The following is a 22,703-nucleotide window of genomic DNA, read 5'->3' as shown; positions in this document are numbered from 1 at the left end:
GAAAACTTAAATTTGGTCTCAATATTCATATTAATATACCTAATTTTGAACAAGTTGGCCTGAATGTTTGTGAGTGCATGCCATGGAAACTACATGCTGACAAGCAGGGCTTTGCAATTTTGCAGCAGTTTGCACCTTCCCTGCGACCTGAGCTATTTTCCTTTTGAAGGATGGCAGCTGATGAGCTGACATGATGTCATGTCATCCCTCCATGGGGCAGGTGAGCTGCTGTCATTCAGCTTCAGACACAGCTTTTGCAGAAGGTTTGCTGTTGCAGCAGTGATCACGTGGGCAGGCTTTTCCTGTTTGGAGAAGATGATTCTCTAGCCAAAGGTGCGCAAATCTCCACGCAATACTACTTTTTTTCTTTTACTGAAAGCTGCTTTGTCACCAAGAAACAACATTCCCTTATTTTCTGTCTTTAAGTATGTTTATTCTGTGGTGACTGCAGCTCAGAGGTATGGAGCCAGCCTCCAAACAACCTGGAGAATAAGGAGGGTGTAAATTGTCAATCAGCTGGCAAGTTCTGGGTTGGGCATCCTGCACTGAGCTCTCTGCAATATGGCTGTTGGGAGCAGCATGGTGTACTTTGAGTCCATGTGAGTTGCAATCACTGGAAGGTAGATGAATCCTTCAAATCTTTTATCTCCCAGCTCCTTTTTTACCTATTTCAGCTCTAGGCTTGTAACTCCTGGAAATCTTTAATGCAAATTGCTTATTTGTGACCCATTGCTTATATTGCTTACATGGGCTCCAAAGATGAATCAAATATTAAGCATAAACAGCTTGTGAAGCTGTTCTGTCCATTGGAAAAGCCACAACTGTTCACAAAGTGCATCATCCACCTGCCCTGACTGATACTATGGAACAGGATAGTGTCTTCTGAATGCTCTTGTATTTATCACTCATAATGCAGATCATATTACCACTTTCTACCATAAACATAGTTGCCTTGCACTCTCAATTTCTTTTGGAAACTTCTCATTTGGTCTCTTCACCCTCTGGCCAAAACCTTAATTTTATATCATTAAGACATTACAGTTCAAAATGTTACAGTGTGTAATTACACTACACATCAAGGTTTATGCCTGATGTTGATGGCTCACTCAAAATGGTGTCAAGGAAGCTTAAAGCTACAATGAATTCTAACTATTTTTGTTAGTGCCCTGCATGGCATTACTTTAATGACATAGAGGCCTTTAAGCCATTACCATTAGTCCCTATAAATTAAAGAAAACCATGCAATATGGTTCTCTCCCCTCCTTTGCTAATGGCATAAAGATGATACGAAAATCTTCTTATAAATACCTTTTTTACCCTTCAAATGGCAGTTTTTAAAATAAAAACTTATGAATTATTGTGCAAAATTTGCATGATTAGGGAACTTTATTAAAGAGACTATAAGTTGAAGAAACTGCCAAACTTGAGTTACAGTTCTGAGACGTGAAAGCCACATGGTAATTTACTCTTACACCTAAGCAAATAAGAAATGAGTAAGCACTATTTTCATCATGCAGTGAAAAAGGAAACTTTCATTTATAGCTAAAACACAGCCATCTTCTGCCACGAACAATTTTAACAGTCAAATTCCTTATTTGCAAGCATTCATTAACCTATGTAAATATACAGAACTGTAGGCATCAAAAGCACAGAGCAGGTGGACAGTTCAGCATGGTAATGAAAACAACAGAGAAGTACAGCTTCTTCTTTTTGAGTCATCTTCTCACATTTTTACCATCCTGTTGTGTTTCATATACATTTAACTGTTTCCTTGCCAACAATGCTCAGATACAGCTGTGACAACATGTACTTGCTTAACTACCATAGACTCTTACTAATTAGTGAGCCTGTGGGAGCTGATCTGCATCAAAGCCTCCAGACAAAACTACCTGATTAAGAAAACAACTGCCCAGATGACTGATCATTGCCTAATAATTTCTTGCTCTTTAAGTTTTTTTCCACGTAAATAAACACTGTTGTGATTCTCGTACTTAATTTATTGTGTCTTACCCACTGCTGAGCTAATGCATCATGTCACCCACATGCATGGGGCAAAGTCCCAGCAGCAGAGCGTGAGCTGACAGGGCAAGTAGAGGTTCGTCTCAGGTACAGTGTTGACTGCTTTCCAGGTGCATTGTCTTGTAAAGCCATGATGGACCCATGACAGTCCTTTAAGGGGATACTTTTCTTATCACAGGTTATGGGATGTCCAGGCCAACACCACCACAAAGGGGAAGGAGTCCCGGGGATCCCACTCAATGGACAGCCATGACCACCCAGACATAGTTTTTGCCCCTTGGAAGGCAGCAGCAGCACAGGGATTCCTCTTTGAGAAAGGGATATTCCTCATCCATACTTGCTAATCCAGAAGCAAAAGCCAGCACAAGCCTGAAGGCAGACCTCATGTAGATGGGGAGGGGGAAGAAAGGATGGGAAAGTATCTAATATTCATGGCTACTTGTTATAAGGGCTTTGACTTCACATGGTAACAGCAGCTTGGGAAGCTGAGGGTAGTATTTCTTATATCCACAGTCTTATCTTTTTTGTCTATATGGGAGACATGCTAGTGCTCTTTGCATATGGCAGTATTTTCACATCCTGACCCATTCCAAGAGATGCATGGGTACTCTGCATGTGAACTAATGCTGATGAGCAGTTCTGCACTATCTCTTAATCTGAAAGGGGACAAGGGGACGTAGTTTATGGAATAAATGTCAAAGTACTCACGCGTGTTCAGTGTGCAAGGGTACAGACAGATGCCACTGCCATGTTCTGCTGGGTCTCCTTGGGGCTGAGGCTGTGCCTGCTGGCAACACATGCAGGTGGGGGAATGCTGGGGGGCTCAGGGGGATTTAGACTTGCCCTGTTGTTGCTTAGCAGAAGCTTTTTGTGACAAGAGGGGAGAGAATATCCTTTTTAGAAGCCAAGTTGACTCTTTTTCACTTAATTTGAAAGAGAGTTTAAAAAGTGGTGATCATTAGGCTTGACTGTGAAGGGCAGAATGGGGTAGGCCCCTTTTTGTTGGGTTCTGGTTTGTTTTGAAGCCAGTGGTATGGTACGTTTCTGTGTTTATTCCAAGGAAATTGAGATGCTGAATGATTTTTTCTGACATGCTGTGGACCAAATGTTCTGGCAGGGGTTTGTGCCAGCGATGTGAGAGGTGATGAGGCTCCAGAAGCTGTTTTCTGCTCACAAACAGAAGCAGGTGCCAAAACAGATGTGTTTCTTTGATACAAGTAGTTGTTGGGTACATGAGCTCTATATGGTATAGACAAATCAGACATAGTGGCAATGCCAAAAGCATTTGTGGCATAGCTGTGAATGCCCTTCTGATAAGTATTTTGATTTTCAAATGCAGATGAATATTATTCTTACAGGAAATGGCCACAGGGATAGTCATTGAAGCTGATGCCCTCAGTTTACCTGCAGGACAGATGTACACGTGCATTTGCTACACACTTGACACACACTTCCTTAGCTCACAACAGTAGGCTCCACCCTGGTCTGGAATGATATGTGAAATTCAATCTTCAAGTCCATTTATCTTTGGGCTGAGTGTGCTGACTGCACTCCAGCAAGCGGGGCCACTGTACTGGTGCTGTCAGGTATAGAGATAATGGTCCTTCTGGAGCAGGACTGAGACCAGCTATTTTCATACAACATAGGCTGCCAAACAGCAATCTAGTGGTGGAAGGCTCCTAATATCTTTGCTATTATTAGAAGCAGCCCACAAAACTACAAAGGTAGTAGATGAGCTGAATGCAGAATCCTGTACTTGGGGCAGTCAGTGAAACTAGCAGGGGATCAATTTGAAGCAGATAAAAGAAAGTACTTCTGTAGCAGCCAGTAGTGAGCTTCAGGAGCTTGCTGCCATGCAGTGCTGGAGAAACTGACAGTATCAGTAGGTTTAGAGGGGATTAGACAGATTCAGGGACAACAGGCCCATTAAAAAGATAAGGAAGGGACATGCCCTCTGTGGTATCTATCACATCAGATACTCAGCTGGGATGCCAGGGGAGCACAAGGGGAAGGGGCTGCTTGCAGGCAGGATGCAGGCTTGCACACACTTACTAATAAACATCTCTTCCTGAAACTGTGATAAATTACTGGTCCAAGCCAGTTTCATGTACGTAATCTAGAAATGAGTTTTATCCCCAAAGCACTGCATGAGTATTCAATTACTGCATCATCCTAGATTTCCATGAGCTGACTTATGAGCTCAAAGCAGCACACTCAGACAAGAACTAGGATTCTTCTTCATTCCAGGCTCTGATCCTCAGCCCACCAGTTCTTTGCTGTATGGGCAATCCCATTACACAGCTCATTGCCAGCCCCCAGCACTCTGCCCTTACTGTGTACTGTGCTAAGACATATGCCCTACTGCAGACATTCATATTACACTGCAAGATCCTAAAGGAACCAAGTGATCAAATCTTGCATGGGATACAGAAGAAGATGGAGACAGTGAAAATTAAATGCCAATGAATTACTGTACAAGTGAGTAACACAATAACATCCCATCTACAGCTCTAAAAGCTAAGGATAAGTCATGCATAGTGCAGAAATTATGGCAATTCTGGGCTTTCTTAGACTTTTGGATGCTGAAAAGCAAAACTTCCTCTTCCCCTTGCATTTATTCTTTCCCAGAAATGTAGGAAGTAAGCCAGCATGCCAACTTTTAAGCATAAAATAAAATGAAATTGAAACTGATTATTGTTTTTAAACAATTGCCCTTGGGGCCACCCAACAATAGTGTTTCTAAAGCGGTCCTACCTTTGTTTTCCAACTTGAGCTCCTCTGCTAGCAAGCTGTCTTGTCTGTTTCCAAGCACAAATGCCAGAAATGAGAGGATCAGGGCATCCAAGATTCCAATAATTGCCAGGATATACGCCCAGCGGACTGAACAAGCCCCCAGCGTGTACTTGTCTGTCTTTTCACCACACATCCGTTTTACCTCATCTGAATCCCAGCCATCAGGAAAAATCATACAACCCAGGACGAGACAGGCAGCTTGGAGAAAAAAGAAAAGGAGAACAATGGGATAATGAGACCAAGCTATCATTTTGATGAGAACCTACAAAGTTATCATTAAAGCAATAGACTTTTTCATCCTGAACTTCAAAGCTAGGTTACTAAAAAACAAGCCACAGAATTACACACTGTGATTAAGTATTTAACATAAAAACCTAAGATGCAACATCAATTGCACACCTTGCTTAAAAGACCTGTTACATCCTGAATCCCTGGTCAGGTTTTGCATCAGTACAATCCCATTTTCCCGATATGACCAATTTCTTCAATGCAATATGAAAGGACCACACAAAACCAAAAGGGAAAATGGTTAATAACCTGGATATTCAAAGGTAGCCCTGGATTACTGTCAAGTCATCAGTCAAACAAACAGTTTAACAGAGAGGAAAAAAGCTACCTATCATTTCTCGTGATCTGCCCTTTTATCCTAACCCATAAACACTGGACTTGCTCACTATCCAGCCCAAGGCAGAATTTGATACATTTCAAGTGCCTCACAGAGGGCAACTCCACCCCAATGCCTGCCTGGGCTGTCCCTCCTAAGCACTGTGTAGCCCTTCATGACAACAGTCCAGTCATGGGAGCTATCCCACCACATCTGGAACTGCAATGAGATCAAAGCCCTGTGACTGCACACAGATCTCTAGTTCCTCCTGTTTGTCCTCCATACTGTGAGCATTGGTGTGCAGGCACTTCATGGAAATACTTGATTGTGTCAATATCCCAGCAGGGGTGCAAAGGGATAGCCCATAGTCCTGTCCTGGGCTTACGTCTTTGGCCTACTGTCCTGTGCTTTGAGATGCTCTCTCTTAAGCCTTCTTTTGTTACTGGGGTGGTTGCTGTAGTTTTTCCCTCATCTTATGTCTGTCAAGCCTGGCTATGTCCCCATCCTCCTTCAAATCTAGTTTAAAGCTCTCTCAACAAGTGCTGTTGACTCCTGAGATAAGATTCTTTTGGACTGGCGGACTTTATTTGTTGCCAGCAGGCTCGCTGTTGTATAAACTGGCCTATGATCAAAAATCTCCAAATTCTTCTGGTAACATCTGTCTTGAAGTCAGGTAGAGTTGCCTTCAGCAGGAAAGAATAGAATATAAAAATAAAGGAACATAAGAGAATTCTAAAAATAATGATTATGTTGAATGGGTTAATTCCTCAGTTTTTACTGCATTTAAGAGAATCAGAAAATCCGTATGCTTCCAGCAATTATCTGTAGTGCCTTTTATAACTTGGAAACAGCCTCATTTCCAACATTAGCCCTTCTTTCTTAGTAGGGGTGATGAGAAACAGTGGAGCCTAAACCATCTTTATAAGTCTTAATATTATATTGATGCAATATGCTCAAAATTTCAGGTGCATGTGCAGATTGGAAAGAATACACTGTGTGGCTTTCAGCCTTTTAAGTTTTTGTTGAGACAGATCTCTGCTTGGAAACCACAGTTTATACACCAAGTAGCTTGTGCAACCAACAGCTGCTGTTGCTGTGGGAACTGCAACAGGTTTCTTATCTTTTTGGACAAGCATAGACACTACCATTTTACACACCTCTAATGGCCACAAAATAAAACAAGACTCACACTGGATCACTATGATGAAATACTGGAACAGGGATGTGTAACAAGAGTTTAGGAATGGTAGTTTCCTTTGACAGCTGCACAATTGCTGTAGACTATGTCCTGAAAGCATGTCTGCAGAAAACGTTTGACATCGAGTAAAAGATGCACCCAAGGCGTTTGACAAATTCCTTCTGAACAGCTCATTTGTGTGAAAATAAAACAGCTTATAATACTTTTAAGGACAATTAGGCTGAGAAACATGGGTGATTAGATAAGGACCAATCTACTCAGAACATGCAGGTTGGACAAATTGTAAATTATGTATTGCCTGCCTTAACTCATTTACACAATTACATAAGATCTTTCAAATGCCTTAGAGACAAACAGTACAATAATTTATTTTCTTGAGCTGGTTACATGCACTTTCAGAAAGTGAAGTTGCCCTCACACTTGCAAGGAACTCCACTGAAATGATGCAGCAAATCTGCAAATTTCTTGTGTTCATAAAATGTCCATATTTACTCAGCTAACTGTTGACAAAGTTTAATTTACTATATAATAGCAACTAACAAAGCAAGTTTACTTTCATTAATCATCCTCAATATGTGAGGAAGCTTAATGCTCAGTTAATGATCAATAGATACAGGATTTTTCTGCTAATTGTGCATGAATAGTGACCAAATACCGACATGTCTGTGGTTTTTTATTACACAGCAGATCAGATGTGTTCTTAGTACCTCCTAAAAGTAATTTAACTTTGTTCTTTTACACCTAGGTAATTAAAAAAATGGACCCTTATCTCAGGAATTCAGTGCAAACCTTCCCAGCTGTGTTCCTCAGATTTCCAATTAACTCATCTTTCCTGAATTCTGTTCCTGCATTCTTTGATATATTTGCCTAATTTTCTGGAATCATTCTGTTGGTTGCAGTTGGACTTCTCTTGGTAATAAGACACACAGGTAAATGGTGGCTGGACTAGATTCCTTTGCATAAAGACACATATCAATGAGTGGATATTATTATTTTCTATTTTTCCTATACAGTTAAGATGTTGTCTACTAGATGACTACTTAGTCAACATCTTCAGATGAAGGAATCATACTTTACCTGTAGATGTTAACATAAGTAAGATTAGTAAACCTTGAGTTTTTACTTCTTGAAGGAATATTTTGCACTGAATGCCTTTAAGATTACAGACTTGCTCAATAATATAAACAGGTAACGATTCTTTTATCAGCTACAAGATTGAAAAGACAGATATGAAATCCACCTACAGATCTCTTTTTCATTGCTAGAAATTTTTACATTTAAATTCTTTTAAAGACAATTAGAAGATTTTTCTTTAAAAGGAAATTACTTTCAGTTTTATACAAATTTGAAATATGGAAATAATTTTATGCAATTTCAGTGAAACTGCTAAGAGATGATTTTATAACACTAACATGGGCCTCATATCTTTGCCTAAACTTCCTTTGTCTCTAATGGCAACATTACTGCAATGGAAATGTAATAAAAGCTACTACTGTATTACTATTAAGTAGTAATAGTGTTCTAATGAATTCAGAAAGTTTTGGATTTGAAAGTTCATAAATTAAAACCCTTAAATCATCAGTTCCTGCAGACTCTTTGATTCAAGTAAAAAGAAAGTTATATCTACAGTGGTAGAAAGCAGTCTTCTGTGTGTGGTCTGACATATTGGATCAGCACCATCTTTCTGAGACTGCAGACAGCCCGGCCTAGGACCTCTGTAGCTAACCAAGGGCCTTCATGATAAGCAACAAGGGGAAATTGATAAATGACTGGCTAGTGTCACTGACATCATTCAAAACCATTTGGGCAACTGTAAAACTTACAAGAATCATATCCACATTGTTTTCCCTTTGGTTGCTTGAGAAAGCTACTGGCAGGATTATTATCTTTGTAATGATGGCCCTGCCTTTCCTCCATTTCTTCCTCTCCTGTGATGACAAGGTGACTTGCTTAGCAGATGGGGGAAAGGCTGTGGGTGTTGTCTACCTACACTTTACTAAAGTCTTTGAGACTTTTCCCACAGTATTCTCCTGGATAAACTGGCTGGTCATGGCTTGGACTACCATAATTTTTGCTGGATAAAAAAAACTGTCTGGATAGCCAAGCCGAGAGACTGATAGTGAATGGAGCTAAACCCAGGTGGTGGCTGGTCACAAGTGGTGTTCTCCAGGGCTCAGTACTAGGACCACCCCTGTTTAATACCTTTATCAATGACCAGGACAAGGGGATTGAATGTACCCACACAGAGTTTGCAGATGACACCTAGCTGGGTGGGAGTGCTGATTTGCTGGAGGGCAGGAAGGCTCTGCAGAGACATCTGGACAGGCTGGATCGATGGAGCAAGGCCAACTGTGTGAGGTTCAACAAGGCCATGTGTCGGGTCCTGCCCTTAGGCCACAACAACTCCATGGAATGTTGCAGAGTGGGGCAGAGTGGTTGGAAAGAGGCCCAGAGGAAAAGGACCTGGGGGTGCTGGTTAACAGTGGCTGAGCATGAGCCTGTGTGTGCCCAGGTGGGCAAGAAGGCCAATGGCATCCTGACTGTGTCTGCAGGATGTGGCCAGCAGGACCAGGGCAGTGATTGTCCCTCTGTACTTGGCACTGGTGAGGCCACACCTGGAATCAATCCCATGTCCAGGTTTGGGCCCCTCACTACAAGACAGACATTCTCGTGCTGCAGTGTGTCCAGAGAAGGGTAAGACAGCTGGTGAGGGGTCTGGAGCACAAGTCTAATGAGGAGCAGCTGGGGGAGCTGGAGTTGCTCAGTCTGGAGAAAAGCAGACTCAGGGGAGACCTTATCACTCTCTACAACTGCCTGAAAGGAGGCTGCAGACAGGTGGGGGTTGGTCTGTTCTCTTAAGTAACAAGCAACAGGATAAGAGGAAATGGCCTCAGGTTGCATCAGGGGAGGTTTAGATTGGATATTAGGAAAAATTTCTTCACTTAAAAGCTTGTCAAGTATTGGAAGAGGCTGTACATGGAAGTGATGGAGTCACCATCCTTGGAGATATTTAAAAGATGTCTAGATGTGGGGATTAGGGACATGGTTTAGTAGCGGACTTGGCAGTGTAGAATTAAAGGTTGGACTCAATGATCTTAGTGATCCAATTTAAATGACTCTGTGATTCTATGATTCCTGTAAGACATAGAGTAAGAATCATAGAACGCTTGTGTTGGAAGATTATCTTTAAAAACCATTTAGTTCACCCACCAGGTTGCTCAGAGCCCCATCCAGTCCAGCCTTAAACATTTCCAGGGATGGTATCTACAAGTTTTCTGGGCAACCTGTTCCACTGTCTCACCACCCAAACCATTGTTTTCTCCTACATATTGGAGTCTGGTGACAATTTTCAAGCTTTTAAAAAATGATTAATAAGCAGTAGTTAAACATGCCTTATATTTTTTCTTGTTTTCTTAAAAAGTTTTTGCTTGTGTGAACAGCTAGCAGAAACTGTCACATGGTTTTCCTTTAGGGCTTTAAGTGACAAGACAAATTATTCATAGTAGGAGAGAGAGCCCAGGATTTTTACCTCCTGGGATGAAAGGATGCAGATACAACACTTCCAGAGATTGGAAACAGACACTGAATTGTTGCTGGCACTGACAGACTTGTGACTCTGACCAAGCTAATATTATCACAGCCTGTGCTCTGTGCATGAGCTCAAACGGTAATTAGCAAACAAGTAGCTCACGATCCTATGGTTGTGCCAAATACGGTGACAGATTAATATTATATCATTGCATGAAATGAGGTTCTATTTATAAAAAAAGCTGACTGCTATGCAGGAAACCAGTGCTGAGAAATTCCCGCTGGCAGGACTCCTCTCTCATCTTCATTCTTTTCCTGACAACAGACCAAATTTGCTTGCGTGTAGAGAGAGTATGATGATGGCAAGTTTCCTGATAAAGGAGTAAAAAAAATGGAATGGGAATTATGCTGACCATCTCTTTTCTTTCCATGCCCACACATGCAAGAGTCTTCAAACCTCTGTGGTTCCAAAACACAAGAGGTTTTTTATTTATTTTTTCCCTAAACGGTATTTACAAAAACAGTGACCCATTAAATCTCCAGTAAACTGAATAGAGATTTTGCCAGCCATGTTGGTGATTAGGATTAGTCTTTCAGGAGCTTGTAGCTGGGAAAGAAGGAAGTGCTGAGTGGAGGTGGCTGAAGACACACTGAAGGTGGCTGAAGACACAGGGTCAAATTTAGTCCTGAGTGAAGACCAAGGTTACATGCCCATCAGCTGAGATTGATGCAAGTGATATGGACTGCACTGCTGAGTGGGGCAATAATCCTCTCTCTATATAATGCTGTTTATATTTATGTCATGGCTTGGAGGAAATGTGCAATTTTGAAGCAAATTCCATGATTTTCTCCATTTACTCATTCCATCCACAGAAACAGTTCTGCTGCATGCAAAACAGAGTATTTCTGGAGGAGCCTTCATTTCCAAAAGTTCTTCAACACTGAGTGGGGACCTTAAAATTCTGGCTCAATGGTGTGGGCTTCATCACCACAAAACCTGTGCCTAAGAGAAAGCTCTTGAACTATGAAAAGCTTCCATAATACCTGAAATAGTTCTTGTGCAATAAAAAGAGGCAAATGTCATGTACGACTTCTTACTCTATGCTGTGTTTGAAGGCTGCCAGATACAACGTCCACCTTTGAAGAGGCTCTTCAGAGAGGTGCCAGCTGGCTCCCCAGCAGATGGCACAGCCTGTTAATTTACGCATAAGCAGACAGAAAATTCCTGGTTGTGCTCATAGATAGGTGCTAACCACATGACTGCTGTTGAGTATGAGGCAGTCAGTGAGAAAAGTGTAATGAAATTTAAGATATAAGGGCAGTGTTCTTAGAGAGCTGGAGTGGTAAAATCCTATCTGGACTTCTGTGCCCTGAGCTTCCATGTGGGACAAGGGAGGTGCCCTGTGGAATTGCTCCAGGACATTGATGTGATGCTCTCAGCAACCTCCTCCCCACAAGTGAAGGAGCAAAGGTTTGTGTGTTAATCTTCCTTCAAAAAACTTCAAACAACATGTATGATGGGGGCATTTGCTCTGGGAAACAGAACTATTTCTGATTTGAAGTAAAACCCTAAAGCCCCATGTGATGAGGATGTGCAAGGCTTCATCAGTAACTGCTTTAACTTCCTTATTCTCTTATTTCATGTCATCTTACTTGGTAATGTAGACAATTCTGAATCTCTCTGTTACAGTGCGAATGCTGCAACACGCGTATCAAACAAGGAGGCCCGTGGAAAGAATATATATGGACAGATTCTTGCTAGATGTTTCAGAGATGTTTATTTCTCCAGCCGCATGGCCGGGGCTCTGCCGAGGAACTGAGGCAATCACGGGACCCGAGGGTCCTTGCCCGCGCAGGGGAACACAAAACAACCAATGGGGAGCGGGGCTGACCAGGGGCAGGGAAACCCCGTGCCTCCCCTCAGGGCCCCTCTTCCAGGATCCCATGGCAGGGGAGGGACCCCAACATTTCACCCGTTTATTTTTAACTAAAAGAGATTTAAAACTTAACATGGAAAACAACTGGATAAACATAACAAGAACAGTTTCAAAACAAAACAAGCCACCCTCCTGAGTCTTTAAATGTCCAAACAGATTCTCTGGAATATCTTAAGGCTGACAGAAGGGAGACAGGACTCTCTAGGCATACTTTGTGGGGAAACTGAGGCAGGAGAGGGTTTCTTCCATTTGTGCCTGTTGGAACTCTAAACAACAATATTTAATTTCTTCCCTCCCCCTCTTCATCCCCCACTCGGCATTGGAAAGGGATTTTTGGGGAAACAATTGACAAAGGCATGGTTTTGTGAGGGAAACCATGGGTGAAAAAACAGATTGGGAATACACTGGGGGTAATAGGATATAAGGTAAAAGGGAAAGGTGGGATTAGGAAAGGGAGACTGTAGGGGGGGCTTATAATGGAGATATTGTCTAACATTACTATGATTTTTAGCATATATACTGCCTTTTACAGGAACACCATCAGACCCAGTGACCTCGGCTGCTTGTAACCCTTTTCTACCTTGCACATTTTGAACTCTACCACTTCCCCATCTCCCAAGCTTGGGATGCATTTTTCAGGGTTATTCTTTTTAACAGAAGTTCTATGAATGAATATGTCTTCTTGGTTGTCACATCTTGTTATAAAACCATAGTTTTGTTTAACATTATACCATTATACCATATACTATTCCTAAAACCTTAGCTATGTTGATTTTTTCCTTTTTTCAAGTGGTTGCTGTTTTCTGTCTTGCTGCATTTTTGCTTTCTCTTTCGCTTTCGCTCCCATGTTGGAATTGCCAGGGTTGTCAGCGCTGCCGGGGCCGTCGGGGCTGCTCATGCCTGTGCGCTCTTCCCGGGGTCGCATTTGGGGCCATGAGGGCCAGGCCGGGCCGTGCTGCTCAGCTCCCTGAGCACCGCTGCCTCTGCTCTCAGCTGCACTGCCACGGGCTGCGCCCACGTCTTGGCCGGGCCCCCAAGCAACGGCCCCCCTGCGCCCTGCTCCAGCGCGCGTCGCGGTTAGGTGCGGCTCTGCTTCACCGCCGCCAGCCGCCACCCGCGCGCCGCCCCTCTCGGTCAGGCGTTCACGGGGCTCACTCCACCATGTGCTGTGCGGGGCCAGGTGGGCACCGCTGGGTCTCGCTCTTTTGCCGACACTGCAGCTTGCATCGCTCCACCCACGCGTGGGAACTGCCTCGCTGCTGCTCGGAGAGGGCTCATTCCATGTGGTCTGGGTCACACGGTCCCTGAGGCATGCTTCCCTTCGCCAAGACACAGCTGACATTGCTCAACAGTCTCGGTAATTAAATAATATTCACAAAAATATTCTTCCATCGGCATATATTTTGACTCAGAAATTAACTGTGTCCAAACAGTCTTCCAAAAGTCTTTAGTAAGAATGAAATCCCAAGAAACATAAAAAAAGTTCTTAAACAACCATGCCAGGAAGTGTTTCAGTTCCTTTTGAGCTTGAATTAAGCTAAAATTTACAAATCGTTGTTTAAGAATCTTTTCAAGTTTAAGATAAATGTCCATATGCGGCTCTGAGAGCCAAGAGTCTTTCCACGGTTCCTCCATAATTTAGAGATGGAACAGCAAAACAAAAACAAGAAGAGGAATCCAGAGTTTACTCACAAATCAGTCACTGTCCTTAGGGATCAGGGATCGTTCTGCTCTCATTACCACCATTTGTTACAGTCCGGATACTGCAACACGCAGATCAAACAAGGAGGTCCATAGAAAAGAAATACATATGGACCGATTCTTGGTAGATGTTTCAGAGATGTTTATTTCTCCAGCCACATGGCCAGGATCTGCTGAAGACCTGAGGCAATCACGGGACCCGAGGGTCCTTGCCCGTGGGGGAGCACAAAACAACCAATGGGGAATGAGGCTGACCAGGGCCTAGGGAAACCCCGTGTCTGTCCCCCAGGGCCCCTCTCCCAGGGCTGCATGGCAGGGGGAGGGCCCCAACATCTCTCCACAGGATTAAGAACATTTGTAGATGGTGCTAAGAATGGTGCTGCATTCCTGTGATAATATTAAAGACATGATGCAATTATGGCCATTTGACTTACTAGAGCCTGGACTTTCTGATGCCAAATCTGATAAGAATATACATATATACACATATAAAAAGATATGTATATTTCACATGCTGATTTTAAGAAAAGGAAAAAAAGAAGACCAAACATTCAGTGACTGGACAGTAACAATAAAGAAAATAATATTGTGGAAAGTGGTGGTGAGGTAGGTGTTATGGTCAGGAGAGAAGACCGGCTGAGTAGACAGGTAGCAGACATTTTGATGCCTGCTAGTTGTGCTTAGGCAGCAAAATAGAATAATGTGAACAGCTGTTGCAAGATGTGAAGCTGGATATAACAGAAATAGGGGTGACTGACAGCTATAGCCAAAGACAAGCACTATAGAACAAGAATTGTTGAGAAAGATGGAAGCAATTGAGAAAGTGAAGTAATGTTATTCAGAGAAATGTGTTAAACTGTAAATAAGTAGAAAAGAATAGCAATGATAGTGCAATCTACTTCAGTTAAATCAACTGCAAGAGAAATTTTACTACACTAAGGGGACCTGTTTCAGACCTCATGTGTTGGATTCATGTTTGGATAGAGAATTCTTTGATTTGATAAAGACAAAAATTCTTTGTGGGATTGTACCATCTTGGGAGCATTTAACTTCCAAGTTTTGATCATTAGCCATGATAATTAAACTTTGAGATTAATGCAGTTCTATGAATAATTTAGTTAGTACAACTATATTGTCTGGAGAATAAGGATAATTTAAGAACATCATAGATTTTTATGTGTGTGGCAGGTGACTCGCAATGTGGGTCCCAATGACTCCTTGTGAAAGAACATTTCTGATGTTCTAACCATGGCTATAGGCAGTAGGTATTTATAGTGCCTTGTCCAGAAAAAATTTGGAAGCTGGGGACTATTAATGGATGCAGGCCTAATCACTATGTGGGAAAAAAATCCTTAGAAATGTCATGACAACAAATTGCTAGTAGCTGTATCAGAGGTAGATGACTTACTGGTGAAGAGTGAGTAAACTGAAACCATATATGACAAGAGATAAAAATACTTCTTTACAATGAATCAAGTGTGGGTGGTGGTACAGCTGGAAACCCACAGGAAGGTGCATGTCAAAAGTTACATTTACACTGTATCACCTCCCGTGGTGTCCAAAGGCCCTGGGATCTAACAATTTTTTCTTCTCACTTTCTGTTTAAAGTATCTAAAATAACATGACAACTGTGTTACAACCCACTAGAGTTTTCTATAATGTGTCTTTGTACCACAGGATGTGTGTTATGAGGTCTGTGTGTCAGCTGGGGTCCGTGCCCAGAGATCACAGGAACAACAAAGGTGCTTGCAAGCGCCCGCGCTGAGGGCCACGACCTGGCTGTCAGTCATCACGCAGGCAGGTTGTCTGATGCTGTGGCCATATCCAAAAGCACTCTTCTCACATGCTGGACTTACCATTGAAAGTGTTCATTTCAAATGCCGTCACAGAGGAGTGTTACATCTTTCTAATTTAATGTTAACTTCTCTTTGTAGAAACTGTTCTTCAGCCAGAACCAAACCATGGCATACTGACTTGTACTAGATCTAATTAATTAATGAATTCAACACAAGTACTGTGTAGGCTACAGCAGACAGACTGGAGAATAGGTGTTAATATGAATGGCATAGGCTACACGTTGCTTGAGATATGTACAGCTGACATTCCATCACAAGTTACTGATCCACATAGCAAAGCTGTTTTAAACATGGTTTTGGTAAAGATGAGGAAGAGCTGAAAATAACCTTACTTTCAATGACCATGAGTCAATTCAATTTAAATAAAATGAGAATATGAATAAAAATGTTTCTGAACCTGAGTTTTAATGCATATTTCAGATGGACAAACTTTTTAAAAGGCTAAAGAAACTACTAACAAGTTAACTAGACTGAAGAAGTTCAAACTAATTGTGGGGAAAACCTTGAATTTTTTTGGACAAAGATGCAAATTTTCTGAAGTATCTTGATAAGATGAATGAAATTCCAGGGATGCTTTCAGCTCTGTATCAATGACTAACAAACTCTGCTTCATTCTACCCTCATTACCTATCTTCCCAAAAAAGCCTTGGGAAAAAAAAAAAGACGTGAGACCTCAGAAATTCCAGGAAAAAGAAACTAATTAGCAGAGAAAGATACATTTTGAAGGTTAGGTAATGCATGTCTAAAAGGTACCTTGCCAAAAGCTATACTAAGTTGCTTGTCAAGCTGTACTAACTCTAAGACAAATTGAAACAAATAGTTGAGTCATCTTCGATGAGGTTAAAAAAGAAGAAAAGCAGATACAGAGTGGGGCTGGGGTTAGGACCTAATTCTTTGACTCATTTTTCAATGAGGAGGATGATGCTGTGACGGCTTGGCACGAGGATTGGAAATGCAAACTCCTGTCTATAGCATAGAAAACGATCATAATGTGCTCAGGCCGGAGGAATTGATGTTCCAACCCCAAACACTGAAATAACCATGACACTGAACTGCAAAGATGTTAGGAAAGTTTTCAAAATCAAATTTATTGTTGAGATAGTGGTGAAGAGCATATGTACTACCTAAATTTAGGAAAAAAGAGACAAAATTGAGAACTGAGAAATAATTGGAGCAACTAGTCACCATTTAGTTTTATCCCAGTTCTTTGAATAATTATTGAAGGAAAGAATAATTAAAGACATGGAAAGAAATACAAAGTAACACACTTTTCAGAAAGCATTTGATCCTTTGTCATATAGAAACACTTATTAGCTGGAAAATACAGAGGTTAATATGAGAATTTAAGGTGTTTATGCTACTTGCTCATGGGGAGCTGTATTTTTTTGCTTGAAAAAAAAGTCTCCAGCTGTTGTGAGGATACACTGGGCACCTCAAGGATCAGCCTGGGTGTCAATCATTTAGTGTTTTCATCAGCAGCTTTGGCAAGAGTGGAGGTTTGGTACTAAAACCCACTGATGGGAGGCACTGTCAATGCAGAAAGCTATTGGGACAAATGATGAAGAAGAGAAAACGTGTATGTTGATCATCCCTTGGAGGATCATGAGACACTAGTGAAGTGAACCAATGGAAAAGAGTTTTAGCAGTACTAAGGAGAGTTTTTTAAGCATAATGTAAGCTCACTAGACCCATCTGATGCTGGTGGTTTCTAAGCTTTAGAAGAATGATGTTCACAATGACCAGTTAATCAGAGCAAGCTTATTTTAGGATGTAATGAGGTATTTTAGGACAGGTATTGCATGAAGCTGTAACTGCCCATGATAAGGGGACTAGATATGAGGATTTAGTAGCTCTTTTCCTGGCCTATGTTCTTATGAGGAGACTGAGAGATAAATATCTTTGAAATTAATAAAGAGTGAAATCTAGAAGAGCAGCCAAAGAATTAGGAGCTGGATGGAACTACAAAACAAAAATAGTATTCTTTAAATCAAACTGAAATGAAAATATAGCAGAATAAATGGGGGTAAGAAGCAAAGAAGCAGCTCACTGCTGGGCTCCCTCACTATAGTCTTTATACAAATTTGTCATTCCCCTCCTTTATTAAAGATTTTAAATTGTGATGGCAAAGAAAGAAAGAAAGAAGAGATGAATAAAGTGATTTTCTTCTTCTGCCAGTCCTCTTCCAAGGTGACCTGACTTCCCTGACAGACACCAGGTATCTACAACAGCCTGGTTTTAGACTTGGGCAGTGCATGCCTCCAACTTGTTTCTGGAACTACTGCAGTTGCAAGCAAATCTAAACACGCTGGCAAGAGACAAAGTCTGGGACTGCACCAGACATTGTTTTCAGGATAAAAATGGCCAAATTCTGTAGGCTATCAAAGTAGAAACAGAATGAAGAAGCAAAATATATTAATCTAAAAAGAAAATTTCTACATCTAAGCCTATAGTGGTGTCCATAATAAATACCAGGTTTAGTCTTTTGTTCCTGAAAACTAACAACTTCATAGCCAGTAAGCACTCATTTGCAAAAAAGGAGGTGAAAACCTTTAAAAAGCCATGGTAGGGCTGACTAGAAAACAGATCTGCATGCCTTACAGCAAACTGAAGAATTTTATGATTACTCTGTATAAACACAAGGGAATGGGTCCCAGAGTGGGGGAAGAGCTATTTAACTGAAAGGGCAGTCTTGGCATCTGAACAAATGGATATAAACCATCCAGGAATACATTTAGGCTGTAAAGAAGAAGGCAGTTTTGAATTTTCAGGGGATAGGCTGGCACAAACTCAGGAGCTGTGGCCATGCCAAAAAAGTTTGAAGTGTATGCTGTAAATAGTTATTAAAAACAGAGTTTGATCAGTGTATTAAAAAATTATTAGGATGTGTTTCTCTGTGACGCTAAATTCAACTACTCTGGGCCTTTAAGATAACTGCAAGAACTCAGAGGTCTTACATCAAGTATCTTCAGACACCAGAAACCCAGGGTCATCGCTTTTCTCACCATATGAGCTTTGCAGTAGCTGCAGAGCTGGACACACAGGCAGGAGGAGCACTGAAGTCAAGCTCCAGGCTTGAGCATTACAGGCATTTTGCTGAAAAGCTTCAGATTTATTTTCCTTTGACCATAAATTTAGCAAATCTCTCTACCTCGCTAAACCCTGCCCTGTTCTGTGGTCAGCAAAGCCCCTTGCTGACTTCTCTCCTATGGTTACACTCTGTGAAACCAGTTCAGCTTGCACTGCATAACCATGGAGTTCACAACCAGCAAGGCTTCCTGACAGTGTTACCAAACTCCATCCACACCACTGCAACCTTGGACTGCAGGGGGTTGTCTACATCTCACCTCGTATGTGCCATGTGCCACTAACAGTAGTTGCTTATTAGTAATGTATTAATGAATCAGCCCCCACAGACTGCTGCTTCAGAGAAACATCTGCTATGATGTCCTGGTTGTGTTCACAGTTTCATTTACATGACCACTTGAGGGTGTTTGACAGCCATAATTAGAAATTATTGGAAAATGGGGTAACTCACCCATCCAGTACATGCAATAGCATAGGTCAGCACTCAACATCCGAGACAGGGAATTCAGAATTGCCACCAAGAATTCCACCAATTGTTATCTGACCTCCACTTTGTTGTCATGCCATGAAAATAACACAAAAAAGAAAACTACTTGCAAGAGGAAATTAAATAAAAGAAGATGAGGGTAGGGAGTGTAGTTTTCTTCAAGTTCAGAGCCACTTCTCCCTCTGTATGGCTGCCCTTGGAGGCTGGTGCAGAATGCTGACTCAGCACCCCGGGTGGCAGGTGGGGAGCAGTGAAACACCTGCAGTACAAACAGCTGCCAGGCAGATGCCTGCACTTGCTCTAGGTCATTGTCCAGCAGGAGAAATCCCTCCTGCAGAAGATGATTGAAAGATTCAAGAAATTGCTTGGCAGTGGGTAAGATCATTAGCCACTGGTGAGATTTCTCCACTGTAAGCTGAGATGCAGGCTCGTGGCCTCTGTGACATCCTCTGCCAAAGCATGACTATGATTCCCAGAATACAATGCATCACGACAAGGAAATATGATTTAATGTCGAAATGAGAAGAGTTTTAAGATCAACAACTTACAGGCATTCAACCCCCATCTGTGGGCATGACAGTCACCCCCTGTGCCCTCACTTGGAGCTTTGCGTTCCCATGTACTTCAGTGGAGAAAGTGACTTTTCAGAAGGAGTGACTGAAGTCAAGTAGAAAGACAATAAGATGGACAAATAAATATTCCGTCATGAAGAAAGACAAAAAGAAGCAATCGAGTGCATGGGGGAAAGAAAGGAGAAGGCTCTTGCCTCTCTTGTCTTCTATAAAGCATTAATGTTCTGCTAAAAATCGCCCTACAGTTGAGTCAATGCCATGCTTTCCTTGGCATGCACGAACTGTACTTGCCTTTTTTGAGACAATGGGCAGACTATCAGGACAAATGATCCAAGTATTAAACCTGCTCAGGATTCATCAGTTTCTCCCAGGGCTGGGAAAGCTTCCATGTACTCTACCAGAAGACTCCATCTAGTTCTGTATGGGAAGACCTACCTCCAGACTGATTTCATTCCCCTTTTTAGGACCAACATCTTCTCAAAGCTAGCCTCCACTGAGCTCCCCATCTCCTCTGAATGAGGGGACCCATCCTTGGACCTCAGAGTGGTTTGTGAGATAGGAAGAAAGTGGGTCAGGGTTTGAAGCACCTTTATTCTGCAGGCAAGGGGGAGTGGGCAATGCAAAGCTAAAGGCCGAGAGAGGATCTGAATATGAGGAGGAGACAGGGAGCTGGAAGGCAGCAATATGGGACAGTCTCCCCTGAAGAAAAAGGTGGAAGGAGGCAGCCTTGTTATTGAGTTGGAATGCTAAGATTTAACTGAAGTCATTATAATCATTTAAATCTGATTTCCCAAGCAGTGCTAGCCAATATTGCAAATGGGCTGGCAGAGAGACTAGACAAGTTCTGAACAGATGATAAAGGCATTGAGTTTTGTATAGTTCCTTTCAATGCCCCTGAGGCACCCGCATACATCTTTATGCCTGCACAGCTTGTCATGTGCTATTCTTCACTTATCTCTGCTATAGCTCTTCCTGATCCCTTAGCAGCTTTCCTTGGAAGAAAAGAGAAATGGACAATAGGCCCCGAGACCGCTCGGCTGCATTGCTTCTGCATTCATACTGACATTTGGCAGCAAGACTTTGCTGCCTTTCAGGAGCTGATGTCTCAGAGAAGCTAATGGCAGCAGAGGTATCAGGGGCTTTGCCTCCCCCACTGAGCATCTGAGCCCTGCGTGGTGAGAGAGCCCTGGGGACTGAGACTGGTAACACTGGAAATGTTTTTGTCTTTGGTCTTTTTCCTGTTAGAGGGAGGTCTACTCTTACTGTGAGTGGTCTACTCTTACCTAGGGCCAAGCCTATGAGATTGCTGAGCCTTCTAAACGCATTGCTTTTGACATGGCAGACTTGGGAAATTTTGAAATATTTGAAAAAATATGGAATAATTCAACATGAATTTTTTGAATATCTTATTATAATATCTCTATATTGGCAAGCACATCTCATCTTATATTTGCTATCAAGTCTGTCTGATCAGTAATGTGTCCTATTTTGTTCAGTACAACCGCAACAGTCCTTGCCTTGGTGCTTTGGTAAACCTGATACTGCTACCAGTTCCTAACTGGAAGCGTTAACTTTGGAATTTCAATTCTACAGAAGTATATTTCTGTACCTGTATTTTTTTGACTCTTGTTAATTAACCCCAAGATTTGCACTATACAGCAAAGTTTACCAGTACAGTAGTCAGCAAATCCTTGTGTGCATGCACATGCAATTTCAAGTCCTGACTAGGTTTATGATATCCATATGTAATACCTTTTTGAACATTTTGGAAGTCCAGGACATGTACAGTTCTAGTGCTGCAATGCCTCTGAGGTAAAGTAATTCTTAGTACTTCCAACACAGCGAACAACCACAGCAAACAACTGTGCTGATTTTCAGCACTGATGCCCAGAAGTCATAGAAAGTAGGTCTCCCTCCATTTAAAACTTCTAGTATATGCCTATTAATATACCACTGCTGGTGATTTCTGCCTTAGAAATTATGATGTATGGTCAGACATTGAAAGGATTGGAACAATATAAGGCAAAGCAGCAATGCAAGGCAAAAGGAAAAATCTGACAAGGTCACAAAACCCACTGAGACTGACAAGGGCTGTCAGAAAAGCTGAGTGGGTACTTGCAAAGTGTGTATGAAGCTTGAGGGCTTGCTAGGTGACCTGTGAAACCCCTCAAGGGCATGCTGCCCACTGGCTCATTTAGAAGAATGAACTGGGAGATGTGTTGTTTCCAAAGGGAGTAAGAGGATTTTAACCCAACTGGATCCAGAGATGGGGCCAGAGGAAAGAGGAGTTTAACTGGGATTTCAATAACTGTGTCTTCTTTCAATAATGTTCATAGGTTCTGGAGCGCCATATCCTTTTCTATAAATAAATAATGGCCGAAAACGTGCAGAATAAAATTGTTTCCTGAAGCAACTGCTTTAGTTTCACTCTGGTAGGCATCAGAAAAAAAAATTCCACAAGCAACCCAAAATGTTCCTGAATGCAGGCAGCAAGTGCTTCTATCACTACATTGCAAGCAATTGAAAGACTGTAAAAGGTATTAGAACATTTCAATAAATGTACAGAAAATACAACATCTGCCTTGTAAACCATCCAGTATCTTGTCATTCAAGTTACTCAGTTTTTGAAAATAAATGTCTGGATGAGACACAAGCTTCAAGAACTCATCCCATCAGAATCACCACTGGCTACAGTAATTTAGCAATCTTTAATGCATCATTCCTACCTCTACTATGTCTATTACCCATGACACCCCTGAATTAATTTCTCAGTCTCATAGGTTGATTTGCATTGGAAAGTGGTACTAAAAAGGGACAGGGCTGAAAGCTTGTGATCTATCCCAAACAAGTATATTGGAAGTATACCAAATTTACTTCAGAGTTCATGAACATTTCTATGAAAATCTTTAGTTTGGGGAGACACA

At 41.8% G+C, this 22,703-nt stretch overlaps 1 protein-coding gene across 1 annotated transcript in view; it reads right to left on the bottom strand.

The window, feature by feature from the left end:
* LHFPL3 (LHFPL tetraspan subfamily member 3) overlaps nucleotides 1-22,703 on the bottom strand; it is a 242,074-nt gene that overhangs the window by 74,192 nt on the left and 145,179 nt on the right. Inside the window, exon 2 of the mRNA XM_068994510.1 lies at nucleotides 4,774-5,010. Coding sequence (XP_068850611.1) covers nucleotides 4,774-5,010 — 237 coding nt within the window. The remainder of the gene's footprint in view (nucleotides 1-4,773; nucleotides 5,011-22,703) is intronic.

This window comes from Aphelocoma coerulescens, chromosome 1A (genome assembly GCF_041296385.1).
Source record: "Aphelocoma coerulescens isolate FSJ_1873_10779 chromosome 1A, UR_Acoe_1.0, whole genome shotgun sequence".
Taxonomy (NCBI): domain Eukaryota; kingdom Metazoa; phylum Chordata; class Aves; order Passeriformes; family Corvidae; genus Aphelocoma; species Aphelocoma coerulescens.
This window is presented reverse-complemented; position numbering and strand designations above follow the sequence as displayed.